This window comes from Mirounga leonina, unplaced genomic scaffold (assembly GCF_011800145.1).
Source record: "Mirounga leonina isolate KUSES-001 unplaced genomic scaffold, KU_Mleo_1.0 Mir_114, whole genome shotgun sequence".
NCBI classification, from domain to species: Eukaryota; Metazoa; Chordata; class Mammalia; order Carnivora; family Phocidae; genus Mirounga; species Mirounga leonina.
This window is the reverse complement of record NW_023270265.1, coordinates 17798484-17818226: the sequence shown is the minus strand read 5'-3', so window position 1 is coordinate 17818226 and position 19743 is coordinate 17798484. Positions and strand designations below refer to the sequence as shown.

Sequence of the window (19743 nt, the reverse complement as noted above, 5' to 3'; positions counted from 1 at the left end):
GCTCAGATGGTTAAGCGTCTGCCTTCGGCTCAGGTCATGATCCCAGGATTGAGTCCCACATTGGGTTCGAGTCCCACATTGGGTTCGAGTCCCGTATCGGGCTCCCTGCTCGGCGGGGAGCCTGCTTCTCCCTCTGCCTCTGCCTTTCTCTCTCGCTGTCTGTCATGAATAAATAAATAAAATCTTTAAAATATTTTGAATACTCATATTTTTAAAGTTGCATCCTCTTTTCCAACTGGATATTACATTTAGCTGTGCCTTTGATAAAAATTGTTATAGTAAAAGAAAACATTTATTACTAATGACAGTGATCGTCACTTCTGGAAACTTGCCAGCAATGAGCCAGAAGGCAGCTGAGAAACTGGAAGGAAGCAAACACTTATGAGCCACCCAAATCAGTGTTGGAAAGTAGATAAAATTGGAGATGCTTTTGCATTTTGCATTCAGAGTACTTCCTGTGCTCTCTCTGAGTCCATTTACTCTTACCAAAAGCACAGTTTTTAACAGACTTGATTTTCTGGTTTCTCTGCATTCATATCCAGCAGGTTTGGGATAGATATACCGCAGTAACATTGATAGCAGCAAGAAATTAACAGCATTAGCCCAAAAGCAAGACAGAGAAAGCTATAATAGAGACAAAAGAATACTCAAGTCATAGCAGCCTGGGAGGCACAGATTCATGTGGTTCCTGAAGGCATCAGTCTATAATGGGCACAAAAATTGATTCTCATATGCCCGTCAGTAATCAGGAAGAGTTAAAATTTTTTTACTGTTTATTTTCTTTAAAAATATGGGAAAGTGGGTCATGCATTTTAGAAAGATTTTCTTCAAGAACAATTATAACTTGGCATTTATATTTTATTTATTTTTTAAAAGATTTTACTTATTTATGTGTGAGAGAGAGAGAGAGCACAAGCAGGGAGGGAGGGGCAGAAGGAGAGGGAGAAACAGGCTCCCCGCCGAGTAGGGAGCCCGATGCGGGACTCGATCCCAGGACCCCGGGATCATGACCTGAGCTGAAGGCAGTCATTTAACTGACTGAGCCACTCAGGCACCCCAATTTGGCATTTATATTTTAAAAGTTATCTATAAAATGAAGATATTAGGCCAGAGCTTCATATATGTATAAAATCTGCTTTAAGATATAATTCACATGCAATTCACCCATTTAAAGTGTGCAATTAGGTGGTTTGTAGCGTATTCACAGAGTGCAACCATTACCACAGTCAGTTTTAGAACCATAGCCCCCCACCCCGAAAACTTATTGGCGGTCACTCCTTTTTGCCCCACAACTCCCAATACCAGGCAACCACTAATATTTCCGCCTCTTACAGATTTACCTATGGTAGACATTTCATATATTGGAGTCATACAGTAGGTGGTCTCTTGTGATTGGTTCCTTTCACTTAGCATAGTGTTTTCAACGTTCATCTATGTCTTAGTGCATATCAGTATTTCATTCCTTTTTATTGCCGAATAATACTTCATTGAATGGAGACAGCATAGGTTATCGATCCATTCATCAGTTGGTGGACATTCAGGTTGTTTCCACTTTCTGGCTATTATGAGTAATGCTGCTATGAACATTCACGTACAACTTTTTATGTGGACATGTGTCCATTTCTCTTGGGTGTGTACCTGAGAGTGGACTTGCTAAATCATATATTAGCTTATGTTTAACCTCCTGCAGAACTGTCAGACTGTTTTCCAAAGTGACTGCACTATTTTATATTCCCACCAACAGTGTAAGGGGTTCCCAATTTCTCCACATCCTCACCAACACTTGGCATTTTCCATTTTTTAAATTATAGCCACTCTAGTGGGTTCAAAGTGGTATCTCATTGTGACTTTGTTGCGCATTTCCCTCAAAGTGCTCTTATGTCCCTCCAACACTCACATCCTATGGTTTTAAACTTTTTTGTAGGTTTGAGTGTCATCTCCAGTTTAATGATAAGGTTCTTGAATGGCTAGGAAGTCTTAGGCTTAACTTTCTGATGGTTATTGTGCCTAAGAGGGAACCCTGCTTAGAGCTGCCATTCGTAAATAGTAAAGGATTGTTTTAAATGGTGTCTGGTCCTAAGACAATGTGGATTTCACTCATAACAGAGTTTTCACTCTTTCCTGATTGTTCTTGATTAACGATCAGTCCTTGCAGACTGGAATGTAAGTGCCAAAGGGGCCAGTTCACGGCCGTATCCTGGCTCTGTGTCACAGTGCCTCTCACTGTCATAAATATCTGTTCATGAATCAGTTTATCCATCAGCATGTAGTTGTTCTCAGATTATTTGAAGAGGGGCTTGTGATCTTTCTTTCAGCTTGTAATGCCATGTGAGCAGTTGGCGTATCTTTCCTCAGTCCCCACTCAGCTCGACTTTAAAGATTTGCCAGACTTTCACAGTCAAGCTAAAGTGCATGAACAAAGCCCATTTCTGGTAAACCTGTTGTTCCGCCCGGTGGTGCCACCTAGCCCTGCAGTTCTCCCTGAAGCCTCCAATTAACCACTCCCTGGTATTAAATTGTCAGTAGCATCCCTGGAGTAAGTACGTATGCTCTGGTGGCTTATCAAGACAGAAAGCTAAACCTCTTGGTGGTTTAAACTGGGATTTATTTAAGCAGGTAATGAGATTGCCATCTTGAGCTTCAGTGCAGGGCATTAGATAGCTGGAGGAACCATTCCTGGGTGGACGCTCTGGTTAGTTCTGGGTTCTGAAGTGATCACATTGGAAATAATCACACAGGGCCACTGTACTCTTGTCCCTTGGTACATCTCTACAGGATCTTCTTTTTAGTCAAGGGACTATATTTCTGATGACGAAGGTGACATTATTAAAGCCGAGGACCACATGCAAGATTGATACCTCCTGTTGCCTCTATATGGGGCAGAACAGACAGCTTCTTGGTGAGAAATAGGGACAATGACCTTAACTGTCTGTAGTTGCCCCCCCCCCCTTCCTTAGCTTGACAGTGTGACTGCGGACTGGGACACAGTTTTCATTTGCCTATCATTTCCCCTCCTTAGGACCTAGGACAGAAGTCCAGGGCTTGACTGTGAGGATGACAGGAACAGAATGAGCTCAGTGGTCACTAGAGTGACATCCCTCCTTCTGCTCTGATTTTCTCTCGTAAGGGTGGCAGGGAGAGGCTCCAGGACCTTGGGAAAGAAACCATGCCTCACTGAGCTGCTCAGGGACTTGAGGAAGACGCTCAAGGAAAAGTGTTTTTCACCTCATGGGTTTGACATTTTGGATCCCCTCATCTGTAGCTTCATCTTGCCCCTGCTTCCTCCTGGCCCAGGTTCAAGCTAAGAATACATGTATGGGTAACACCAGAATGGCGCCCTGCAAGACCTGTTGTTGTTGTTTTTTTCTCTCTCTCTCAAATCTTAAGCTAAAAAAGAAGTAACACAGCTTTTATGTTGGTGTTTCTGTTTGTTGTTCAGATTTCATGTGGTTGTCTGTATCAAGGTCGGCCACATGGGTTGCAAATCAAAGAACATCTGCCTGCCTGACCTAAATACACCAGTACTGTGTCATGAGCTAACTTCTTTACTGAGGAATGCGTGGTTACCTTTAACACGGGGTCACTGGGAGAGAGAAGCACATTGACGAAACTTAATCATATGTGGAACGTTTCTAAACCCATGAGCATGGGTTTAGTCTTGGGTGGATGATACCTGGAAATTCAAAAGCTGTGTTTAAAATTTAAAAATCACCTGCGGCTCTCATGGTATAAATTGTCCATTAATAATTTCATTAACAAGCAATTAGATGTGTTCAGGTCCCTTTGGGGAATGGGAACGTCTGCCAGGTCATTGCCAGGCACTACCCTGTGGCCCGCCTCAGAGCTCCCTCACAGTTAAAAGCAAGAGCAACCCATTCAAACTCGGATTTCTCACTTTTAAGTTGTGCTCTAGCTTCTTACAGCATTCGTTTTGATTCAACTAGAACAGCAGTTTTGAACTTGACCAGTGAGAATTACAGCCGCCCCCCGCCCCCACCCCCTGGAAAACATTTTCCATTTTCTCCAGTCCCGCTGCATCCCAGTCTCCAGGCCATGGTCTGGGAGCCCATATTTTTAACAAGTACCTTCAGCAGTTTTTATAATGAGGCAAAATTGAGAAAGCATGTGGTTGAATATAGCTTGTCCTTTTTAAAAAATAAAGATCATTAAAACTTGGATTTTAAATTTAGTTGCAACTAAATACTCAAATTGAAGTTGCTTTAAGGAAATACAATTGTAAACAAACCATAGCTACCCAGTTCAAATTGCAAATGCAAAGCAGACTGCAGTCCGGTGTCTTGTCAGTTCCAACCTGTGACTAGGTGAGGCGCAGAATGTGAACAGAGGCGAACTGCCTGGACCCCCAGCGCTCGGCCTTGATGTGCTCCTTCCTCCCTACGAAATTCAAAGCTATAGCTTTTAACTCTGTTGGTATAAAGACGAATGTGCTAATAGGACATATTACAACATTGTCTTTGACCTGAAAGTTTCTATGTTTTCTTCCAATTTTAAAAGAAATTACAGTATCTTCACCAGTGCCCAAAAAGGTCGCAGGCCCTAAGCACTGAGTCTGTTGCGTGTAGCCGAGCGAACTGGTGAAATCCGGGCGTTAGTTCTGGGGGCTGCTGTGATGATATTTCTGCCGGCCTCAGAACTCCTGAAAGGAATCCTCACTATTCGCTTTTTCTCTCTCATATATGAGAATATGATCAGCCTTTTTTTTTTGATCAGCCTTTTTGTTCCCATCCCAGTCCGCATGAGAGGGAAAAAGCTGACGGGATCCAGAGGCTATGAGTGGCAGGAGGGTTATTGTCACACGGGGATGTGTGGCCTTTCCCACACCGATCCTTTCCCGCAAACGTACCTCTGCCCCTGTAAGTGCGTCTTGAATGGCCAAGTTTAACCTACAAGGTTAGTGCAGGAGGGTAAGTCAGGACTCTTCCTACCCTCAATTCCCACCTGTCAGGTGTCTAACCGATGAAACAACTTTGTCCTTGGGGGTCAGGCGTGCCTTGTCATTGATAGCTTGTGTCTAGTGGATTTCAATAAGGGCTTGACACGGGCAGGGTGTTGCTTAAGCAGGGAAGGGGATGTGGGGCTGGGGAATGCAGGCACACTGGTTCCCGTGGGCAGGACAGCAGGTCTGAGGTCAGCTCCCTGAAACAAAGGTAAAATAATTTCTTTTTCTTTTGCATCATTACAGTGAAGTTTTTGAGAATTCAAAAATAACTCTGATTATTGGGCACCTGGGTGGCCCAGTCAGTTAGGCATCTGACCGGCTCAGGTCATAATCTCAGGGTCCTGGGATCGAGCTCGGAGCCCTGCGTTGGCCTCCCTGCTCAGCAGGAGTCTGCTTCTTGCCCTCTTCCCCAGCCTTTCTCCCCCTCCCCCCTGCTCGTGCTCTCTCTCTCTCTCTCAAATAAATAAATAAAATCTTTATACATAAATAAATAAATAAAATAACTTTGATTATGAAGATTAAATGTGTTATTGTAAGCAATTGAAAAGCATCATCAGAAAAGCCAGAAGGAGAAAAAAATTACCCTAATCCACGACTCAGAGATAACAGCTATTAACATTTCCGCCTAAAGTTTCTAGTCTTGTTTTCCATGCACAAATAGCTATTTAATTTTTATACAAAATTGTAATCATGTACAGTGTACCATTGAACCACCTGCCCTTTTCACCTAACAACATATAATGAACATTCTCCTCACATCATTAAATGCCATCCTACAAAATGATTTTAATGGTGGTATTTTGTTCCTTTGTGTTAATGGGTGATCATTTATTTAGTTTATTTAACCCACTCTGTATGTTTGGACAATAATTAATTTTCTCACTCACGGTAGTAAAAGTTCAGTGATTTTTTTTTTAAGATAAATTTTTGAATGCATGCATAATTATTTCTTTAGGGTACAGTGGAACTGATACATTAAAGAATATAGGAGGAATCTGGAGCTTTTTAACAGGTATTTTCCAAAAAGCCCATGTCTCCATTCCCACCAGTGCTCTGTAAGTGCTTGTGTCCTTGTCCCCTTGCCAACACTGGGGATTGCCATGTGACTAAAATGCAAACAAAGGGAACCTGGTGTGCGTTAATTTGAAAGAGGATGACTCAAGTTTCTTCGCATAGAATATTTAATGTTTAGCAGATTGCTCTGTGTGCAATAATTATGGGTTCCTCTACAGTGTTACCGAAACCCTTTTATTAAATTTTACATTTACCACTTTCTTCAAGGTCTTTAAATAGCTCTTAGGTTTTCAGCTTTTATGTTTTACGCAGTTAAAAGTATGGTTTTGGAGGGCTGTGTGTGTTGAGGATGATGGGATGTGAGAAGTAGAACCTTGGTGATCGGTGAGCCCACTTCCAGCTTACAGCTTAGTCAATGGCTCAAGGAAGAAACTTGCCCACCACCATCCTGTCTGTCCGGGTGCTGTCACTGCAAGTGACAAGCTACTCAACTCAGACAAGCCTTGCAAAATGGGGAGCTTACTGGCTCATGAAACTGAAAATGGGTCTAAACTACTAGGACTGACCTTGGGCAATCCTTGATCTTTCTGAGCCATAATTTTCTTATCTGTAAACAGGATGTTGGACTTGACCTAAGGTCCCTTTCACCTCTTAAAGTTAAATGTTTCTATGAATATATTAGCAAAGACTGCATTATACTACCAGCTAAATTTAGACATGGTGAAGGGAAGACTAGACCTCAGAGAACTTATTTTTTTTTTAAGATTTTATTTATTTATTTGACAGAGAGACAGCGAGAGAGGGAACACAAGCAGGGGGAGTGGGAAAGGGAGAAGCAGGCTTCCCGCCGAGCAGGGACCCCGATGCAGGGCTCGATCCCAGGACCCTGAGATCATGACCTGAGCCGAAGGCAGTCGCTTAACCAACTGAGCCACGCAGGTGCCCCAAGAACTAATTTTTTAAGAAATACAATTCTATTACACACTCAGATCTAAGTTAACAAAGTTTGGGTTTTTTTAACATGTAGAGGTCCTTAGGCAACTTCAACATAATAGTATTCATGTAGCGTAAAAACATCAGTGCTTTTTTTTTAAAATTTTATTTATTTATTTGAGAGCGAGTGCACGCACGAGCAGGGTGGAAGGGCAGAGGAAGAAGCAGGCTCCCTGTTCAGTGGGGAGCCCAACACAAGGCTCGATCCCAGGATCCCAGGACCCCAGCATCATGACCTGAGCCGAAGGCAGACAGACACTTAACCGACTGAGCCACCCAGGGGCCCCAAAATATCAGTGCTTTAAAAGTCTTTTTTTTCCTATTGATTATACAAACCTAAAATATCTTTTCTACCCATTAGTTAGCTCAACAAATCTATTTGTGGGGCACCTGGGTGGCTCAGTCCATTAAGTGCCCAACTCTTGATTTCAGCTCAGGTCATATCTCAGGGTCCTGGGATCGAGCCCCGAGTTCGGCTCTAGGCTAAGCACAGAGTCTGCTTGTCCCTCTCCCCTTGCTCCTCCCCCCACTTGCACGCTCTCTCAAATAAATAAATAAAATCTTTAAAAAAAATCTATTCGCAAGTAGTGGGAAAAGAAATTCAATCCCACTGTTCCCCATTCACAATTATTTCAACAAATTCCAGCTTGGTGGAACCTCGAGAGATATGTTAAACTGGGCAGGACAGCAACTGCTTGCTGAGTCAGACCTGTGCCCAAAGGCGCTAATCTTACACACAGGAAGAAATACTAGTATTAGTGAACTTTGCCTCACCAGGAACACCTTAAAGCTCTGGCTGGTTGTTCAAGAGGAGGTAGATTTTCTACTGTCAGGCTCCCTTAGCCCTTTAAAATTATTTCTTTGGTAGGAAATCTTTTCTGCATTGTGGTTGTTGGGGGTTCTTTTTGGTCTTTGCTCATTGATGCTATTTGGAGTTCACTGTGTAACCCTTGAAATTTACTGCAGGAAGCATGGGTGCCTCTCAGAGACTATTCTAGTGTTCCAGAAAGGTCTTTAAGAAACAGGCTTTGTTTTAAAGCCATCGACTACCAAAAAAATAAATAAAAAATAAAGCCATCGACTACCAATAAAAATTTAAATATCTCCATCACAGCATTTGGAATACAGATTCATTTCACGGTTTTAAATTACTACTAGATAGCCAATCCTGGTTTGTGTTTGGAAAAATTTTTAGACAGAAATACATGCAACAGGACCTACATATCTTTTTATTAATGCTCAGCTACCTCATGTTTATCAGCGATACTGGAAGTCCCTGGATCCCCAGATCCCTGGATCTGGTCCTGCAGGAGAGGGAGGGTTCCAGGGGAAAAAATACCCAGATTTTGATGGAGGGTATATTACTCAGGATAGGCAAATCATCTGCATAACAACCGTCAAATCTCAGTTCCTTAAAACAACAAAGGTTTATTTCTCATTCACACTATAAACCCATTGAGGGGGTGGCTGGGGGCTCCATTCTGGCTCATCCTCGCTCTGACACAGATGACCCAGATGATGCCAAGTCATTATCTTGGATTTTGCTGTTCATGGTAACAGAGAAAGAGTTCCGAAGGGTCTCACCCCAGCCGTAAGTGCTCTTGCCTGGAAGTGACATACACCATGTCCATGTACATTCACTGACTGGATTAGGCATGTTGCCCAGCTCAATTATAAAATGGCCAGGAGCCGCAGTCTGACCCCATGGGCTGGCAGGAAGAGAACCAGAAATATTTGGCCAGCAGCACTAGTGACTACCACCGTTTACTCTTCTGATTACCAGGTAATTGCCTTGCTCTCCCAACTGCAGGCGAAATATAGGCATTCCCATCCCAAAGTAGACAGCCCCAAAGCCTCACCCAGTCATGGCATCTGGATGATGTGCAGGGGGATCTAAATTAGGGGGTGATACAAAGTGGTTTCGACATCAACTCTGGATGTATGTCCTCTTGAGCTAGAGACTTCTGAACTAAAAGAGGGCAATTACCTGCTGTGTCCCCTCCCCAACATCATATATTAATAAATAATGGTGAAAGAAAGATTGGAAAACCCAGTATACATTCCTATTCAGAAAGGAGGTGGATGGGAGACCTCCATTCATTGGTCCTTAGTCGTTCTAAAGTGCTGAAGCAATTCTGAAATCCATCTGGGCTCCCTGACTTATAGGTAGAGGATGTTTCTTTGGGGTCTTGATTGTTCTTTCGGAAAGGGGCTCCCCAATCCATTGCTCTCTTCAGGCCTTGGTTTTTTCCAATAACCTCCTGGATCACAACTAAGGTGAGACTGAAGACTATGTCCTTTGTAGGAGCTGAGCCGCTTTCTCAGCTGACTTTAGAGGGTTAGGGGCTCAGGCATTCTCTGGCAGTACAACTCTTTTCAAAGAGAAATAAGTTTCCTATCTAACTCTAGTTTATTTCCATATGCCAAGCCCTCAGTCCTTGGCATACTTATGTTCACTGGATGCCTTTGTAGTTTTGCTTCCAACATTTCTTTATTGACTTAATTGATGATACTTTGAATCTGTCAGCCTTTGGTGGGGAAGCCACACCTCTGGTCTCTTTTTCCCTGAGGTATTCTAATTGAAAGAATTAACTAAGAAGCCAAGACCTTAACTGCATCTTTACTTGGAGACTTTGTAACCCTGTCAAAGTATTTTTTTTTAAGATTTTATTTATTTATTTGAGAGAGAGAATGAGATAGAGAGAGCATGAGAGGGGGGAGGGTCAAAGGGAGAAGCAGACTCCCCGCTGAGCAGGGAGCCCGATGTGGGACTCGATCCCGGGACTCCAGGATCATGACCTGAGCCGAAGGCAGTCGCTTAACCAACTGAGCCACCCAGGCGCCCCCCTTTCAAAGTATTAAGAGAGAGTGTGATAACCTATTCTCTTCCTTTGAACCTCACCCCACAGCTAAGTGCTAATTGTCCTCTCTCATGCAAAGCCTTTCTCCTTTCTCATTTTTCATCGTTTATCTGTTGGGGAAGAGAAGCAGCTACTTTTTCCAACCCTGCAAGTCTGACTTGATGGACCCTATTCCCTCTTTTTGTTTGTAAACGAGTCAGTTACTTTCTGGGTGCACTTTTTTTTTTTAATGGTAAATTCCTTTTTATTTTTTTAATTTAAATTCAATTAATTAACATATAGTGTATTGTTAATTTCAGAGGTAGAGTTCAGTGATTCATCAGTTGCATATAACACCCAGTGTTCGTTACATCATGTGCCCTCCTTAATGCCCATCCCCCAGTTACCCCATCCCCCGACCCCCCTCCCCTCCAGCAATCCTCAGTTTGTTTCTGGGTGCACCTTTTAAAATGCAGCCAACAGGGTGCCTGGCTGGCTCCGTCAGTAGCGCATGCAACCCTTGATCTCAGGGTTATAAGTTCAAGCCCCAAGTCAAGTGTGGAGCCTACTTTTACAAAAATAAATAAATAAATAAAAATTAAAAAATAAAATGCAGCCGACGGTAACCAACACATGCTACTAACATTTGACTTTCAGTCTCTTCCACAGTATCTACTAATTCTTTAGGTATGTTATCTGCCTTTCAAGTCATCATAACATGATGATTTTACCAAATGCTTTGCCAGCCTCCAAAATCCGTTTCCTCCCTCCCGGCTGCCCGACCTTTTTTGTTGGCTTCGGGTCTGCTGCAGTAACAGATGATACCCAAGTCTGGGTGGTTTAAAGAACAAAGGTTCATTTCGTGCTCATGCTGTATGTACATTGAAGACCGGCTACGTCCTCACTCCAGGACCTAAGCTGACAGGTCAGCCAACATCTGGAATGTTCCCGTTGCTCTGGGAAAGCGCTGGAGGGTCTCATGCCTGTAATTAAATGTTCTGGCCTGGGAGTGACAACCTATATGTCATTGGTTCACCATTAAAGCGGTTTTCCTTCAGCATTTTTGGGCTCCATCTATCTTGAGACATATAAATCTAGCTGTTCTCATAGCTATATCGTATTCCATCCTGTAAGTATATTACATTTTATTTACATATTGATGGATGTCTACATTGTTACCAGTTTTTCATTGTTAAAAAAAAATTTTTTTAAAGATTTTATTTATTTATTCGTAAGAGACAGAGAGCGAGAGAGGCAGAGGGAGAAGCAGGCTCCCAAGGAGCAGAGAGCCCGATGCGGGACTCGATCCCAGGACCCTGGGATCATGACCTGAGCTGAAGGCAGACGCTTAACCATCTGAGCCACCCAGGCACCCTCATTGTTAAAAATTACCGCAATGAACATCTTTGTGTATGTTTCCTGGTGCACCTGTGCCAGAATTTCTTTGGAAAATAGTTCCTTTTGCTCTTCATTATTACGATGATTCTTTATAATATGCTAAGAGAAGGTGGACCTAAAGTCCACTACTTATCTGTAGCACCTTGTTTGATAAATGTTGGCTTCTCATTTATACACACCTCACTATGGTAGAAACCATCTTGAATGAGTAAATCAGTTGTTTGTGAAAGTCTTCTTGTGCACTTTAAGCCTTGTCTCCTGCTGAACATCTTTGAGGAATATTCTAGAAATTCGTAAAAAATGACATCTGGTTGAAGAAGGAGTAGAGGGTGAATGCAGACATTCTGTATCTAGAACCAGCATCACTCCTGGCAAACACAGAACAGACTCTTATCAGTGGTTCAGCTGCATTTATCAACGCATTTGGATATTCTGGATTAAAGAAGACATGAGTCATGGATGATAGCTGCACTGGGATGTTCTTCCTTCCCCTTGTCTTTTATCTCCATCCATGGCTTATGGTTAGGAAGTGTAAGATTTGGGTACACCTTGATATCAGGAAGATGAATAAAACTGCATTCAAAAATCTGATAGTTTCTATAAAAGCATTAAAATGTGAATAGAAGAGCATTTATTTTTTTCATGAGGGTAAGAAAGGAACATAGGTAAGTGAAAGCAGTTTCTATTGCCATTTAAACTAATGTAGTGTTCCGATCTTTATTCCCTTTTACCTTAAGCAAAACTGCTGATATAACTGAATTTTCAGAACTCTACACTTTTTCCCACTGTTTTGTGAGTTGCCAACAATAGCTTTGAAATGAGCAGGAGGTGAAGCAGGAAAGACAGCAGGATTTTAAATAACTTATGAAATGTTTAGGTGTCCCCTGTCATGTTTTTAAAAGTGAGAACGCTTTGTAGTCGCTCGTACTTACCAATAGCCAACCAAATAAAAAGCCACGGAGGGACTCTTCATTTCCAAGGGCTGGTGACAGCTGTGGCTGGGTGAATAGTAGATTTCGACTACAGAACTAGATTATTTTCTGGGTTTCACACAGCTTGTTCTGTCCATTCTGTGCTGGGATGTCTCCTGTTTTCCATTGTCACTGAATTCCTCTTTTGTTTGTTTATTTATTTATTTATTTAATTTATTTATTTTACTTCTGCGTGTACTGAGTGATTTGAGTGTAGACATTTCTCCATCCCCTCCCCTAATTTCTAGCCTCCACTCATACAGCCTGTCCATCCTACCACCTGCTAAAGATATTAACAGCCTGGAGGGATAGGCTTCTCTATCTTTCAGCAAGCTCATGTAATCATAAACATAGGGTTCTCCCTTCTACCTGCTTTCCTTCTTTCCTGCCTGCCTTCCCTCCTCTTTTTTTTTTTTTCAAACCAAAAAGGGTAAATAAATTATTTGCACTTCTTGGCATCTTTTACTTTTCTCATTAACAGAAGCTTAGGGCTATCAGGCAACTGATATAGATCTCATTCATTCTTTTCAATGTGTGCCCAGTATTCCATGGTTTGGAAACAATAAACTTTGTTGAACAGTTTTCCTGTTACAGGGCATGCACTTTGTTTTCAGGTTTTTGTTTTTGTGTTGGCGGTTTTTTTTTTTTTTTAAGTTTTTATTCATTTAAGTAATCTCTACACCCAGTGTGGGTCTGGAACTCATGAATCAAGAGTCACAAGGTCTTCTGACTAAGCCAGCCAGGTGCCCCTGTTTTTGTTTTTTTTTTTAATTTGGCCGCTGTAAATGGTGCTGCAATGAACATTCTTTTTTTTTCTTTTTTATTTAAATTCAATTTAGTTAACATATAGTGTATTATTAGTTCCAGGGATAGAGTTTAGTGATTCGTTAGTTGCATATAACACCCAGTGCTCATTACGTCAAGTGCCCTCCTTTAATGCTTATCACCCAGTTACCCCATCCCCCCACCCACCATCCCCTCCAGCAAACCCTCAGTTTGTTCCCTATAGTTAAGAGTCTCTTGTGGTTTGCCTCCCTCTCCGCTTTTATCTTATTTTATTTTTCCTTCCCTTCCCCTATGTTCATCTGTTTTGTTTCTTAAATTCCACATATGAGTGAAATCATGGTATTTGTCTTTCTCTGACTGACTTATTTCGCTTAGCATAATACCCTCTAGTTCCATTCATGCCGTTGCAAATGGCAAGATTTCATTCTGATGGCTGAGTAATATTCCAGTGTGTGTGTGTGTGTATATATATTCATATACACACACACACACATATATATATACACATCTATATATATATACACACCACATCTTCTTTATCCATTCATCTGTCGATGGACATCTGGGCTCTTTCCATATTTTGGCGGTTATGAAATTGCTGCTATAAACATTGGGGTGCATGTGCTCATTTTAATCACTGTGTTTTTATCCTTTAGATAAATACCTAGTAGTGCAATTGCTGGGTCGTATGCAATGAACATTCTTATACCTATCCTCAAATACTGGTGCTTTTTAAATATGGTCCAGGAGAGGGATTAGCTGAGTTAAAAATGTATGTGTACTTTTCATTTTAAGAGGTGTTGCTAGAGTTCTTCCAAATGGTTAGCCTAGCAATGTTCCAGAATACCCTTCCCCCATCCTGTCCAGTAGTAGGTATCTTTCCTACAATGATAAGAATGGATTATACCTGCAACACTGATTGCATAGCCCAGGCACCTGTTGACATGCCATAAAGTATTTCAGTGGAGATTAAAACTAGGGCTCTGGTCAGCCTACATGATTGGGGGTGGTTGTGATTTTTTTTCTACTTCTGAAAGAATCCGTAGAAGTTTATAGTAGGGAGAGAAGTGGAGTCCATTCTACTGCAATCCATTACTTTCACAGATAAGGGAATTGCGATCCAGAGAGGTGGAGGGAGTGACCGTGAGCTGGTTACCGACTGCTGTTTATGGAAAGCAGCTGTGAATCCTGATTTGAGGTTTGACCTATTAGCTACACCATGGGCCATGCTGACTGTGAGTTTTAGAGAAGGGACCAAGAAATGTCATCTGTGAGTTGAACTGACTGGTAGGGGTGAACTATTTCCAGTTTTCTATTATCTCCTGCTAGGACAAGCAAACTTCCCAACCTGCCCTGGGCTGTGTGGGATTTGCTTTGCCATCCTCCACAATTATAATAGGACATTTGTGACCTTGGTCTTGTTAGTGGAATCTGCTGCTCTTAATCTTTTGGGGGTTTGGCGCTTTATTTTTCTGTATTTGTTCAGAGTTAGTGCTTCCAAGGGTGGAGCTGCTGGCTTGGATTACAGCTCAAAGGACAGCAGTGAAGCGCTGGAGGAAACATTGCACACACAGGGATGGCTTCCCGCTCCGTACCTCTCCCCCCGCCCTCCCCAACTTCCCGATGGAGAGGGCCGAACAGGAGACTAGCCCAGAAAAAAAACTGGAGGTCTGGAGGTCTCCCTCATGTTCCTGGCCATGTAATCTCAGGGTGGGACAATGCACAACTTGACTAGGGCTTATATGGATATTCTCCAGGGCTGAATAAAATAAACTTCTTGTTATTATGTTGAGTGAAATAAGTCAAACAGAGAAAGACATGTATCATATGACCTCACTGATATGAGGAATTCTTAATCGCAGGAAACAAACTGAGTGTTGTTGGAGTGGGGGGTGGGGTGGGAGGGATGGGGTGACTGGGTGATAGACACTGAGGAGGGTATGTGCTCTGGTAAGCGCTGCGAATTGTGCAAGACTGTTGAATCTCAGATCTGTACCTCTGAAACAAATAATGCAATATATGTTAAGAAAAAAAAAAAAAGAAGAAGAAGAAGAAGAAGCTAGCGGGAGGGGAAGAATGAAGCGGGGGAAATCGGAGGGGTAGACGAACCATGAGAGACGATGGACTCTGAAAAACAAACAGGGTTCTAGAGGGGAGGGGGGTGGGAGGATGGGTTAGCCTGGTGGTGGGTATGGAGGAGGGCACATTCTGCATGGAGCACTGGGTGTTGTGCACAAACAATGAATCATGGAACACTTCATCTAAAACTAATGTTGTAATGTATGGGGATTAACATAAGAATAAAAAAATAAATAAATAAATAAATAAATAAATAAAAATAAACTTCTTGAAAGAAGTCATTTGAGCTCCCTGTATCTTTAAACTCAGCTTTAATATTACAGTTTCAGATTTAGCCCGTGGAGTCTGCCGAGGGAAATGAAAAGGGAGCCCCCAGATTTTGCAGTCTCATTTGGGTCTGCTCAGTGTTCACTGCAGAGCATCTGACAGCACAACATTAACTTTCCAGGTCGCCTCTAAATGAAATCGGCCTGTTTAGGGAGCTCTCCCTGTTCTTTTAATAACAAGAAAAATTATGATGATGGAGATTTATTTTGTTATAGATAAACATCTCGAGCAGATTTCATATATATTTCATATATATATATAATGTACACGCACACGCATGCAATATGTCGTCCCCTAAAGGCATGCCTTCGTGTTGCAGACCTGGTCAGGAGCTGTGCCTGTTGGTGGGCTTGCCTGTCAGAGGCCATGGTTCTTCTGGTTTAGCAGTTCCCAAGGCTGCAGATTGGAACCACTAGGGAACTTTCAGAAAATAGTCATGCCCGGGTTGCAACCCTGACTTAAATCAGAACCTGTGGGAGAGGAGAGGAGAATCGGGATGCTGAAGGCGATTCTAGCCCACAGCTGGGTTGAGGACTCCTTAGCAGGCCATTCTGAGGCAGAGAGGGTCTCTGCTTCATGAAGAAAGAAATGAGCTATGACAGGAGCTGTTCTCTTTAGAGTTATGCTACCGTAGGGTCATCGTCTCTCATAACCCACTCACTTCCTCCTTCCGCTTATTCTGTAGATTAAAGCAGCAGACTCATGTCTTGTAGAGTCAGCTTGTGGAGGCAAAAATTGAATGCTGTAACAGTTGTCATTGAAAAGTGCCCTAGGAGTGTGCCATGTGGGTTAGAGACCAATACGCCTCGTGGTCCACCTAACATAGCCAGTGTTTCCCCTGTTGTTGAAATAGATGGTTGTTCTTTGGCCAAGATTCTGATAAAATCGTTAGCATTTGGGAGCATGGTGTATGCAGAAATAGATCTTTAAGAATTGGAATTGTACCCAGCTTGGGAAGATACTCGAGCCCTAAGAAGCCCTGGGAATTGGGACAGGTCTAGGGGACTACAAAGTCCTGTTTCTCTTCTCAGGCTCAGTCCTGAGGCAGACCCTGAGTGGAGTATGGGCAGAATCATGGGCACCATTTAAATGGTGAATTTCTCCTTGCCTGTGTCTTCTTTTAGGCACATAGAGTTGAAGGTAGGGGCATTGGATGTTAAATGCACATACAGATGTGACACCACTGCATTTCATTATCGGATATCCAGAAATTGAGCATCTCTTTAAATGCAGAGAATTCAACAGTACTATCTTTCTGTCCTCTAGCATTCCCCTGGTTCGGCATGGATATCGGTGGAACACTGGTTAAACTGGTCTACTTTGAACCAAAGGATATTACAGCCGAAGAGGAACAAGAGGAGGTGGAGAACCTGAAGAGCATCAGGAAGTATTTGACTTCTAACACGGCTTACGGGAAAACCGGGATCCGAGATGTCCACCTAGAACTGAAAAATTTGACCGTGTGTGGGCGCAAAGGGAACCTGCACTTCATCCGCTTCCCCAGCTGTGCGATGCACAGGTTCATCCAGATGGGCAGCGAGAAGAACTTCTCCAGCCTTCACACCACTCTCTGCGCCACGGGAGGCGGGGCTTTCAAGTTCGAAAAGGACTTCAGAATGGTATGTCAGCTTTGTGCTTGGTACAAAACAACAAAACCGCCTCTCAGAGAAGGAAAGAAAGCCTCTCCCGTGTCCATAATCACGGCTTCTCGTGTGGAAGAGCTAGACTGCTAGCCTTGGGACTCTGGACAGGTTCACTTCACCTCTCTGTGCCTCAGTTCCCTCCCGTGTCTGGATAGTTCATACCTCATAGTGTTGTTCCATGCAGGATTAAGTGAGAAAATATGTACCTGGCGCTTAGTAAATGCTCACAAGTATTAGCTGTCGTCATCATTCTTTTAACAGCTGTGTGTTCCAATTTCCCCATCTCTACAATCAAGATAATCTCTCTACTGGCCAGCGTCAACCCACAGGGGATAAAATGAGAATAAAGTGCAATAAAAGATGTAGAAAATAAAGAGAGAAGAAGGTTAGCTAGGTTCAACTGAAGTGACTGGGTATTAGAGAAGAAAGGGTTGGAAGATTTGGGGGTTAGTCTTGCCAGAAAGTTGAACATATAGTAAGGTAAGTTGTAAAGTACACTTTTTCAAAGCCCGGAGTGCAAATTACCGCATTCTGTCATGGAACCAGTGTATTCAGTCTTGCCCTCAAGTCTAGCATTAATGAATAAATTAATGAATCAATACATTACTTGTGGTATTTAATGAAGCTATAAATACAAATTTTATTTGGATCATCAAAAGTAACATCCTTTATCCCACGGAGCATACTAAGTAGTTTCCAGGAGAGCCAGCAACGGAGCCCTGGCACAGTGCCCTGAGTGAGACTGATGGTAGCAGGTTTTGGTTTTTCTTCTCGGTCCCCTTTCCCGACATTTCGGTGGAATTTGACGCTGCCTCTCAGCTGAGTGATCCATGGCATCTTTTTCCCACCAAAGGGGCCCAATGATCAGAGTTTTGAAACTGAAAAGGCTGAGATCCAGGGGCATGAAAATTAAATTTGAGCTCATGGTTGGAAAAGCATTGAACCTGAATTCTAGCATTGAACTAGTTGGGTGACTTTGGGTGAGACATTCCCCCCTGGAGCCCTCAGTATTATCATCGGCAAAAAGGTGGCAGTAAAGTGCAGAGAGAAGGGAGGAGTTCTAGAACATCAGAACCTGAAGTCACCTTTGGAGACCAGGAAGTACAGCATTCTTGTGCGCCATGGATTAAGAAACTAAAGCTAAGGAGGGATTAAGGGGCTCTAGCAGTGCCTCCTAGTAAGAGCGGGTCTCAGCTCAGTTCTGACTCAGAAGAATATGCTGACCCAGCCCTAGTGCTGAGAACTCCCCAGGTCGCCTTATCTGGGCATCTCCACTAGGGAGCCTCAAGAACCCAGGTGACCTGGGACATTTTGCAACATCCCTCAATGCCTCCGTTCCTCCTCGGGGTAATGTTCTGGGAAAAAGTTACTCAATATATGTTGGCTGTGAGCAAGTGTGTTTCTCAAGGTTCTGAACTGAGAAAGGTCGTATTTTAAAATAACCAAGATAAAGAAGCTTCTACTTCTTCAGGCAGGCTGCTGGAGCCTAATGAATAGATTGGAGCAGGGAGTAAGTCCGGAGTATTTGCCAAACAGCCTGGCTAGCTAGGGGCATACATCCATAAAAGAAAGGAAAAGGGCTGCCTTCTGTTTCCACGCTCAGTCTCAGGCAAAATGAAGACAGAATTGATCTCTTCCCGTAGCCTGTCTGTCAGTATGCTAAGTGCCAAAGTGTGCGACGATGGATAGGTCTTCTCATCCTCTTTTCTAGGCCTTCATTCACTCACCCAACAAGGATTTATTGCGCTCCTTCTGTGCGCCAAGTACTGTTACGAACAAAACAAAGCCCCTGCCCTCCAGGAGCGTACATTCTAGTGTGGGGAGACGGTCAGTAATTAAATAAGCAAATGAATATAGAAATACAGAATATACCACTATATCCTATGTGTGTGTATGTATATATGGGATATGTTATGGAAGGGGGGAAAAAAAGCAAGGCAAGGGGGATAGTAAGGGTTGGGAGAGTTTTAGTGTGATGAGGTAACATTGGAGCAGGAACCAGAAGTAATGAAGTAAAGCAGGCCAGTATCCCAGGAAGGGTATTTTAGGCAGAGGGAACAGTAAGTGCTAAAACCCTTAGGTGTGCTGAATCCCAAGCCCTTCCCTCTTCCCCTTTCCAGAATAGAAAATTGAAACCTGGTTATAAATGATCAATATTTACTACTGTATATATTAAGCAATCTGACAAAATAAAGCAGTGCATATTCTATATATATTTACGTATATAAATATATATACTAATATATATAAATATATATATAAATACATATATAAATATATATATACTAATATATATATATTTTAAAGTCCTGCCATTGTTATTGTATAAAATCACTGTTTTTGGTATAATACAGCTTTGCAGAAGTGTATTTTAAAAACCTAAGTAATTAGAGCTAACTAAAAGACATTTAGCAGACCCTGAATAGTTTGTAATTGCTATATCTAATGACTATATCCTTTTCACTTATAGTGAATATATTTAATTCTCAGATAATGTCAACTAGTCTTCATCCAATTTTGAATATACAAGAGCTATAAACCATGAGACAAACATTAAGTTAGACCCCTGTGTGGAAGACTTTCAACTGAACAAAGCTACATTTCTTGTTTCCTTTTTCTTTTCCTCTCTTTTCCTTTCCTTTCCTTTCCTTTCCTTTCCTTTTCTTTTCTTTTCTTTCTTTCTTTTTTCTTTCTTTCTTTCTTTCTTTCTTTCTTTCTTTCTTTCTTTCTTT

The 19743-nt window shown here is 42.3% G+C and overlaps 1 protein-coding gene across 3 annotated transcripts in view; it reads left to right on the top strand.

Moving 5' to 3' along the window:
* Positions 1 to 19743, top strand: part of PANK1 (pantothenate kinase 1) — a 53783-nt gene that overhangs the window by 14442 nt on the left and 19598 nt on the right. For 2 of the 3 annotated variants that reach the window (XM_035024697.1, XM_035024705.1), the window contains exon 2: positions 16635 to 16987. In XM_035024697.1, the coding sequence (XP_034880588.1) occupies positions 16635 to 16987 (353 nt within the window). The other variant, XM_035024714.1, reaches the window with a different exon arrangement.